The 10482-nt window shown below is 39.8% G+C and overlaps 1 protein-coding gene and 1 long non-coding RNA gene across 2 annotated transcripts in view; both read left to right on the plus strand.

Moving 5' to 3' along the window:
• The window catches only part of LOC143300264 (uncharacterized), a 1356-nt gene extending 193 nt beyond the window's left edge, over positions 1-1163 (plus strand). Inside the window, exons 2-3 of the long non-coding RNA XR_013057634.1 lie at positions 391-589; positions 1147-1163. This is a non-coding gene — a long non-coding RNA (uncharacterized LOC143300264). The remainder of the gene's footprint in view (positions 1-390; positions 590-1146) is intronic.
• On the plus strand, positions 1152-8284 carry LOC143300765 (uncharacterized). The gene is made up of 3 exons (XM_076614688.1): positions 1152-1298; positions 1940-2927; positions 3486-8284. The coding sequence occupies exons 1-3, from the start codon at positions 1219-1221 to the stop codon at positions 3828-3830; spliced, it is 1413 nt and encodes a 470-aa protein (XP_076470803.1). The 5' UTR covers positions 1152-1218; the 3' UTR covers positions 3831-8284.
• Positions 8285-10482: the final 2198 nt, after the last annotated feature.

Consider the following 10482-nt stretch of genomic DNA (forward strand, 5'->3'; position numbering starts at 1 on the left):
ATCTTTCAGAAGACTTATCGTCTGCTATCATTTTATCAATCAGCCTCATCAACTGAAGAAACGATTAAGATTAAATTTTGGCTATACTAAAACAGATTTCTTCCTCTATACTGCTCTGTGTGACTGGTGGAATGAATGTCCACGCCATGTTGTGAACACTACTCCTACCATCTTGAGTGGATATTGCCCCCATCAGTCAAAAAATGCAGTTACAAGTAGCTAGTAGTCATCAATTTAATGTCTTTACACTTTAACTTGAGTGATAATACTCCCAAATAGTGTGTGTGTGCGTGTGTGTGAGAGTGAAGTTAAACTATAGAGATAAACCTTTTCTGTAATTTGGCTGCATGTATACCTTTTATTATATTTTATTGTTTTTCATTCTCCCAGGGATCAAAAGATAAGAAGCGCATGCAGTATAAAAGTTATGGCTCATCTGCAATGGAGAAGGCCATAGCAGCAGTGGAGAATGAAGGGAAGACAATGTACCGAGCTGCCAAAGATTTTGGGGTTCCCATGAACACCCTTCGGGATCGCCTCATTGCCAAAGGGGCCCTGAAGCCTAAACGTCCTGTTCCCCTTGAACGTGGTTTGTGAAATTATACTTTCAACTTAAAAATCAGAATTAATAATCAGAGTACAGGGGATGAGTGTTGCACTAAAAAGTACCACACTACCACAGTCAGGATATTTATTATGCTCTACACTGCAAACTATAAAAAAAAAGAATCAGCTTCCAAATGTCACTTGACGAATTAGACAAGTTGGGTCAATAACATGATATTTTAATGATAATTCTTTCAATGATAACGACAGCAATATTAATCATAATCAGGAATGGGTGGATTGGATTGGATTTGATTTGATTTTTTATACCAAATTACACATTATCTTTTGTCTGGTGTTTGTTTTTCCATATATGTGTGTGTGTTTGTGTGTGTGTGCGTGTGTGTGCATGCTTGTGTGTGTGTGTGTGTGTGTGTGTGTTTATGTTTGTGTACACATGTGTTTTCTTCGCTTATTCCAAGGTTAGAAAGAAAGCATCACACAGATTGAATAATACTTTTCTAATGTTGATTTCTGCTTGAGGAAGAAGAAAAAGAAGGAACTTTTTCAGTACCTACTTCACATCTTGTGTGCCTGCAGGAAAAAGTGCCAGCTGAACAGATAAGGCAAGGGAAGGAAGGGGCAAAGCCTCACTTTGTTGTTGATGCTGACATGATGGAACGTTGGCAAAACATTGGCAAGTCAGAGGGACTGTCCAGCAATGCTGCAATAATTGGATTTCTTGTTTCGCTGTAAGTATTCCGAAAAGAGGTGTTCGTTTTATTTTGAAGAAAGAATGCTTGTTACCATGGTGATGTATACGCTTGAAACACATGCATGCCTGCATGCATGCACATAGAGTATGATAGACACATGCATACATTTGATACATGGAAACAGACATGCGTGTGCATACACACCATACACATGCATGCGCATGTGTATACACACTACATGCAAGTATATGTATACATACATATATCAATATGCATGTGTCCACACACACACACACACACACACACACACACACATACACACACTTGCTCACTTACTTACACAAAGTGACAAATTGCCTGTGGAGGGGAGAGGAGTGGGAATAGCAGGCAACATAGTTGTAATAGACTGTGCATGAATTGTGTATTTGTACACACACACATTAAAACACACACAGACACACACACAGACAGACACACACACACACACATACTCTCTCTCTCTCTTAAAAGTAGCCATACTTTTGTAAGATTGCAGGTAATATAATATGTTTACTCTTGCACCTTGCACGACTCACGAAAAAGCAAACGTTTCAGCATAATTACTTTTTGTTCACATTTTTGTGAATTTTGTCATGTCTCACAGTGTCATTCAAAAATCATGAATAATAATGTTTCAGGTATTACAGTTCAGGGAAGCAAGAGGAACACAAGACAGACATCCGCTGCCAGGAGTGCCAGAACCCTCTCACTCTGTTCTGCGTCAACTGTCAGCTGGTCTCACCGACTTTCCCATCCCATCAGACTTCACCTTCAGAACCTGCTGTTCACAACACGGCTGTTTTGTCTGCCCCAAGCTCAGAGACTGAAGAACGACCATCTCATAGTTATCCCCTCATATGCACAGACTCTCACATCAAGACTGAGGGGAACAGTGTCACAGCATCTTCACAGAGAACAAGGCGAAAAAGAAGGACCCGATCTTGTGAAAAAAATAAAGCTTTGAAGACTGTGGAACTAGAAGTATCCTCTGATGGCAATTATTCTGGGTTAGATGAAGATGTTGTTGTTAATGTGTTGCCAGAGGTGCAGGAACATTCTGAAAACAAAGACTTAAGTGACAACAGAAACGATCAGGCATACTCTCTTAATGATTTTTTGGTCGACTTGCAGGAGCAGACAAACCGAAAAGCCAGAAAAAGAACTCACGAGTGTCCTCAGTGTGGCGAAACATTTGAGGAACCTGTGGACTTGCAGCATCACTTGGAAGAAACCAGACACAGTTCGGACTATGTTTGTAAGCTGTGCAACAAATCGTTTAAGAACAAGAGTGCAGTGCAGCAACATAAACGTGTCCACAGCCGGCAAGACCAGCAGTGCCCCATTTGTGGCCTGTCTTTCAAATTCCCTTCCCGGCTTAGCAAACACCTGAAGACACATGGGACAGACAGACCACATGTATGTGACAAGTGTGGCAAGTCATTTGTCAGTGTGTACTACTTGAGAGATCATATCAAGATCCACAGCGAAGAACGCCGTTACAAGTGCGAGTTGTGTGGTGCAGCCTTCAAACAAAAGCCTGCGCTGTATGCACATGGGAAGAAACACTCCAATGAAAAACCTTTCCAGTGCCAGTACTGCGGCCTTAAATTCAGAGATTCCCAGAAGGTAAGAAGTGAGTTTCAGGTTGATTCTGCGGAAGGAAAGAAAAATGGTCTTGAAGGTTCAGGTCCTTAGAAGGACATGATGTTGGGAAGATTTTAAAAGGCTGAGGCAGAAAGATTCTTATGTTAGATTTCTGGCCTCAAGTGACTTTTTTCTTTTGTTTTTGTTTGTTGTGTATATATGTTTTGCACAAATAATTTGATTGGTTACTCAAGTTGCAAAATTATGATCCATTGAGTGCACTCATGATTTGTTACATCAGCTGCATAATTATGATGTCTTCAGACAATTCTGAATATTCTTGTATGATAGGAACCAGGCCCAAAGTTAATAATACGACATGTAGAAATCAATATATATTAGATAGTGCATACCTTTACACTCTTTACTCGCCAGTTATACACACACACACACACACACACACACACACACTCTTACACACACACACACACACTCTTACACACACAGAGTGCCATACACCCTCTCCCCAACCCCCCCACTTTTTATATACTATCACAAATAATGTCAGCGTAAACAAAACCGCTACTCTGTGTACTACAGGTGAAGATCCACGTGAGAACGCACACAGGGGAGAAACCCTACCAGTGCCCAATGTGTGATGCCAGGTTCGTGTCCAACAGCAACATGTGGCAGCACTGCGCCTACGTCCACGGCAAGTCCACCAAAAGCCACCAGTGCCCCCACTGCTCTCTCACCTTTGCAGCCAAGGGCAAGCTCAAGATCCACATCAAAAACGCGCATTCTGGAGCGGAGGAGTGCGAGGCCGAGCCTTGCCAGTATGAGGTCATGCGGCAGCCGTTCTATATCGAACTGCCAGGTGCAAACCAGTCTGACACAAGTTTGACATCCATGGGGACACTTTGTCATGTCAGTATGAGTTTGTGAATTCCACAGAAACCAGTTTGTTGGTTGTGAGGTGTTTTGGGGTTGTTGTTTTTTTTGGGTTTTTTTTGTAAGATCTTGGAAGTCTTTGGAAGCAGACTGTTGTTTGTTGTGTTGATATTGTGGGAACATTCAGTTCTGTACTAGTAAACATAATTAGTATACAGACTTCCCATGTCAGCACAAGTTAGTGACCAAGTTTGATCTCTCTGAAACCAATTTTCGAGTCTTCATTGTGAGTACAGTTCAAATATCTGTCTGAAATATTGGGTTATGTCTTTATTCAATTATTGTGAGTACAGTTCAAATATATGTCTGAAATATTGGGTTATGTCATACATATGAAGAATTTTGAAACTAGTTTAATCATTATCGATACATGAACTTTTTTACTCTTGATCTCACTTAAGATTTTTTTTCTTTAGACTTGAAAGTTGAAGATTTAGTGTTGGAAATATTTATTTTTTGAGACAAAGATCTTGAAATGAAGTGATGGCATTACCTAGACCAAATGTTACAATCTTTTCCATGACAATGATACTTTTTTGATAGTAAACTCATAACTGCAGCTGTGGTCAATGTTGAATTCAGAAGTCTTACTGGAAGATTGCATTGTATTGTAATTTGTATATTCATTGCAACAGATTTTTTCTGTTAGATATTCAGGCTGATCTCCTCAGGGAGCAGCGTGTCACCATAATTCAGCCCCACCTGTATATATTCTTTCTTCTGTCTCCAAGTGTTTATTTTACTATGAAAGTGGAGTTTTCTATAGAATTTTGCCTGTGACAACCCTTTTGTTGCTCCATGTGCATGTGTGCATGTGCATGTGTGACTGCGTGTGCGCGTGTGTGTGTATAATCTGTTACGTGTGTGTTATTTGATTATAAATATGAATATGTCCATAATCCAAGGTTTCTTTTGAAAATTCTAAAGCTAAGGACACATTTCCCAGCTCAAGGAAAAATCAGTAGGAAGATTTGGATGTTTGTTGGACAAAGTATCAAGACACTCAGGAAAAGTCAGTTTTTTAAGATAACTGTTCAGGTACACTTTCAATTGAAAAGCAACAACAACAAAAACAACGATGTGGATGATTACCAGCAACAACTACTGGTTTTTTGTGTATACTTAATTTCTTATAAAAAAAAAGACTTTTCACTTTGTTCACTTGAACAGGAAGTTGCTATCAGTGTGGAAGTAAAATGTCAGAATCTGAGAATGGGCACAAAGCTGCACACATACTGGCATGAAATAGTTTCACTTTCGGCAGTGCTAGGAAAAGCTGATTACTGAATGCATCTTAGTTATATTTTTATAAACACTGTCTTCCGTGTCTGACTTAGCAAAAAGACATTCAGACGAGGTGCATGCTTGGAAAAGTGGGTAACTGAATGCATCCATCCTAGTTATAAACATTGTCTGCCATGTCTGACTTGGCAAAAAATCATTAACCTTTGCAGGCTATCATGGGTCGTACACGACCCAGAAAGGTACAAAAACGCAAATATCTCGGCCAATTCTTAATATTTTTCTGCGAAATTTCAGAAATGCTTCCTACACCTAAAAGACCAACTTTTGCCAAAAAATGAAAAAAATTCATTAATTAGTTTTAACTACACACGGACGCTTGTGTGGGTCATATATGACCCATGCTTTTTAAAGAGGAAAAAAATGTGGTCACCCCTCGAAAGCTTGTGTGGGTCATGCACGACCCATACCTTTTTAATAGTGATTTCAGAAGGTTTAATTTGCAATTAGTGAAGGAAAATAAAGGTTTTACTTTCAATAGCCTCACTACCTCACTACCCCACTACTCTCCCCCCCCCACCCCCGCCCCGTCCCTTTCGCCTGTCTTCAGCTATAACCCCCTTCCATCCCTTTCTCTAACAGCATGTACCTGTGTGACTGAATATTTTTGATTGTGCATGTATAGGATGCTATGAGTCGTCTCTCTCTCTCTGTCTGTGTCTCGCTGTCTGTCTGTCTCTCTCTCTCTGTCTCAGTCTCTCTCTCTCTATCTATCTCTGTGTGCATAAGTAGAGTTTGTATGTATGTGCATGTGGTGTTATGGGTTTGTGTGTGTGATCAGTTGTGTGTGAGTGTGTGTGTATGTGCATGTGTGTGAATGCGTGAGCATGTGTTTCTTCTGAGTGTATGTGTTTGTGTGAGTCTGTGTGTGCATGTGCGAGCGCATGTGTGTGTAATCAGTTGTTACGGTATGTTTTCCTTTTCTATATTTTGTTTTAAGCTTTGGAGGAATATACAGGTTTTTGTCTCTTTAAAAGGTATGGGTCGTGGACGGCCCACATGAGCTTCCGTGTGTGGTCAAGAGCGACAGCGGTATGGGTCGTGGACGACCCACATGAGCTTCCCTATGTAGTCAAAAGCGACAGCCAGCGAAGGTTAAGACAAGGTGCCAGTTTGAATGAAATGTTAAGAATAAGAATAAGAATAACTTTATTATCTCCAACTGGAGAAATTTGGTCAGGTGCATTATCACAACATAGACAAGTAAACAACATGGGGACCATAACTGTAAAAGTCAACAACAGCGTTTACGAATATTATGAAGACACAAATGTAAAAAATATCACATACACCGTTTCATGCATACATCCACACACTGCAGGTAATAACTGGTATCCTTAATGTAAAAACAGAAAGAATTAAGAAACATTATTTTGAATATAATTATAAGCATAGCCTACTATTTTGCACATTGATTATAATAGACAGATAAGATAAGAATAAAGATAAATTGCGGAAAACCACAACCAGATAATCAGCACACATCCGCACCCACCCATCCCCCACACACGCAGTTTACTTGATTAAACAAGAGTAATAAACATATGTTTCTCAAATAAAAGCATTTCACATATTCGCTTTTAAAACATTGCAATTAATCATTACATTGTAATTATTAACAGAAATATATTTAGAATATGGACATTAGCATTAGACATATTCCATTGTACATTCATTCTGAATATTGCACATTCATAATAACCAATTGTCATGTTTTTAAGCTCAGTAAACACACACACACACACACACACACACACACACACACAACTAGAACAAGGTACAACCTATCATGCACGGACTTTAACACATCTCACATGAGAGTGCGTGCACGCGCACGCGCGCACACAGAGTTCTCAAGAATTTAAAAGGTGGGTTGAACATGGAATAAAAGTCTTCAGAGCTCTGGATTTCAACTTAAAAGTTCTGTAGCATCGTCCTGATGGCAATATGGTCCATTTTCAAAATCTTTCGGTCCAGTGTTTGATGCCCAAGGCACAGATGAATCCCTGATGATCAATTAAATCATTAAGTAGCTGCAGTTTTGACTTTGGGCAACTTTGAATGTTGTGCTCAGTTTTTGCTTATGTTTTTGTTTTTTTGTTTGAGTTTTTTGTTTGTTAGTAAACTTAATTGTTACGTATTTTCAGTCTCAAGATTCATTTACTGATTTAGTCTTTTATCTTTTTCTGTAACATAACAAATAAATTATATTTACGGGTATGTGGCACAAACACATGTACAGTACTGGCACAAAAATACGGATAGTGGAATTTTTGACAGCTGGTTTGCTTTTTGTTTTTTTTAGCTTTGTGAGTAGGAACACCCATGTTCATTGTTTTTTATTTACAATCTTTTAGTTTGTTTTTGAATTTGACAATTTTTTCTTGTTATTTACATAGTTAAACAATATTTTTCGGGGATGGTGCATGTTGGGTATATTTGTGTTGGCTTTAAAAATTGTTGATAGTTCGTATGCATAAATTGTTTGAATGGGTTACAACCATTTTGGGACCAGTAACTTCCAACCTTCATGATACAACAGGAATGTAGAAATAATAATAGTATGCCTGAGTTGGGAATGATAGAACTATCGGTATGGTCTAATGCAGTGTATCATGTACATCAGATGTTTAATGCTCTACATGTACTCATGATGCAGTAAAATGTTTCTAAAGATCTGTCATTTACAATGCAGGCCTATGGAAGTTGTAGTTAGTGGAAAGGCATTAATGGAGATGTAACTTTTTCCTTCTGTGCTTATTAGTAGGTCTGTAATCAATATACCTGTTCTGGAATTTGATACTGTAATGTTTCATGATGAAATGTTATCAGGGTTTTCTTGGAATTTCTTAGAATTTCATCCACAAAAGTTAAAATTTTCTGAACTCATTTAATGCAACAGTACCTGCGATTATTTTGAGAAAAGTTCAACAACAAATTTCCAAACTCATTCAATGCAAAAGTACCTGCAATTCTGTTGGTCTGAAACAAAAAGTATATTGTCTGATGTTTTTTGAGATATTTGTGTGTTAGGTGTGTCGGGGTAGACTGTGACTCGGTGTGGGTGTGGGTGTGGATGTGTGCGTATGGAAAGTTATACTGAAAGATACAGAAATTCATCTGGAACAGATGCAGCTGAAATAAATTTGTCATGCATGCAATCATCAGAGAAATAATTTCCTATTGTTTTATATTGTTCAATAAACACAATATTGTAACTGATTTATGGCATGACAGTATGTGTGCGTGTGTGTGTGTGTGTGTGTGTGTGTGTGTGTGTGTGTGCTATCCAGATATTTGCAAAACTGAATATTGCTGAAACACATATTATAGTCTTTGATGCCTCACAGACGTATAAACACAGTTACATACTACATGTGCACACAAATGAAATTAAAATCTCTGCACACCTCTCATTCTTTTTTGTTTATTCACCCCCCACGCCCACCCACAGGAAATGAATGATGAGCGCCCAATGGCAGCCATCAGTCGGCTCTACCCAGGTAGGCAGCCTGTTGTGTAAATGACTCCGTGTTTGTAAAATGCTTCGAACTTGGTCTCTGACCGAGGATAAGTGCTATATAAATATCCATATCAATCAATATCAATCAATCAAAAACCCACTCCCAATACCCTTCCCCATCCCACACCACATTTATCAAAACTACATATGATATCTGCAGGGAAAACAATCTGAAAGCCTGATTTTCATTTTAGAAGTCCATAAAAGGACCTTGAATTTGTCTTCTGAGAGTCTGCATGTTTTCATATGCCACACACACACACACACACACACACACACAATCTATCTATCTATCTATCACGTAGTCTTGAAGACCAAGGGGGCACCACACATTTTGGCAACCAGCCTCCTCCATCCATCATGGTTGCCTGCCTTGTCTCGCTCAGGATTTGACCTGTCCCCGTCCCCTCTGAGATGTTGTCCTCCCATCTTTTCTGCCTGCCTCTTCTCCTTGATCCCTGCACTGTTCCCTGCAGAAAGGTCTTGGCCAATCCTGATGAACGCGAGACGTGGCCATACCACTTCAATTTCCTTTTCTTTACAGTGGTCAGTAGATCATCATGTGGCCCAGTAGCTTCCTTGACTCTTCGTCTTCTATGCATTTCATCACTTGTGATGAAATACCTGTAAGTAATGCCAAGGATCTTCTGGAAACGTCTCATCTCTGTGGTCTGTATCTTATTCTCAAGTTCGGCTCTCAAGGTCCATGTTTCAAAGGTCTGTAGAAATATGGAAATGGCAAGGAATCACATCAGTCTGATCTCTGAGCTGAGCGTGATGTAGCTGTCAATTCAAATGAGCCCCGGTTTTGTCAGCCCTGTTGTCAAAGCTATGCTGGAGAGTAATTCTAGCTTGGATCCTTTGTCTGAAACAATTGCTCCAAGATATTTGGATGGTTACCAGTTTTTCACCATTGATTCTGATATCGGTGTTGATGTCGTTGGAGTTGTTGGTCATCAGTTTGGTCTTCTTGTATTTTGTATTTGTATTTGTATTTCAGATTTCTCTGTGTGGAATCCGGGCTGCTCTCTCCAGGGAGAGCGTGTCGCTATACTACAGCGCCACCCCCTTTTTTTTTGTATTTTTTCCTGCATGCAGTTTTTTTTGTTTTTCCTATCAAAGTGGATTTTTCTACAGAATTTTGCCAGGAACAACCCTTTTGTTGCCGTGGGATCTTTTATGTGCGCTACGTGCATGCTGCACACGGGACCTCGGCTTATCATCTCATCCAAATGACTAGTGTCCAGACCACCACTCAAGGTCTAGTGGAGAGGGAGAAAATATCGGCAGCTGAGCCATGATTCGAACCAGCGCGCTCAGATTCTCTCGCTTCCTAGGCAGACGCATTACCTCTAGGCCATCACTCCACATAGGCCATCACTTTGCACTGAGCTTCATGCCATAAGCTGCAGATGTTTTTGTCAGGGTATTCTACCAGGTTTATAAGCTCTTCATTCCCTGCCAATCCATCAATGTCATCGGCAAAACTCAGGTTGGTGATTGTCCTGACACCGATGCTGACTGTTCCTTCATGATGTTCATGTGTGTCAATCATAATCCCCTCCAGGAAGATGGTGAAGAAAGTGGGAGATAGTAAACAGCCCTATCTAATTCCAGTTAACAGTTTTTCTGAACCAGGCTCCAATGCTGCCATTGAAGTGAACAGACTGCGCTGCTGGCCTTTTCATACAGATGCTGTATCACCTTGATCAGGCTGGCATTGATGTTGTACTGCTCCATATGGTTGCCAACAAGGTTTGTGCCATTCCCCATCGAAGGCCTTCTTAAAGTCCACAAAGACACACATACTCACACAAATAT

Source organism: Babylonia areolata, chromosome 26, assembly GCF_041734735.1.
Source record: "Babylonia areolata isolate BAREFJ2019XMU chromosome 26, ASM4173473v1, whole genome shotgun sequence".
Classification (NCBI taxonomy): domain Eukaryota; kingdom Metazoa; phylum Mollusca; class Gastropoda; order Neogastropoda; family Buccinidae; genus Babylonia; species Babylonia areolata.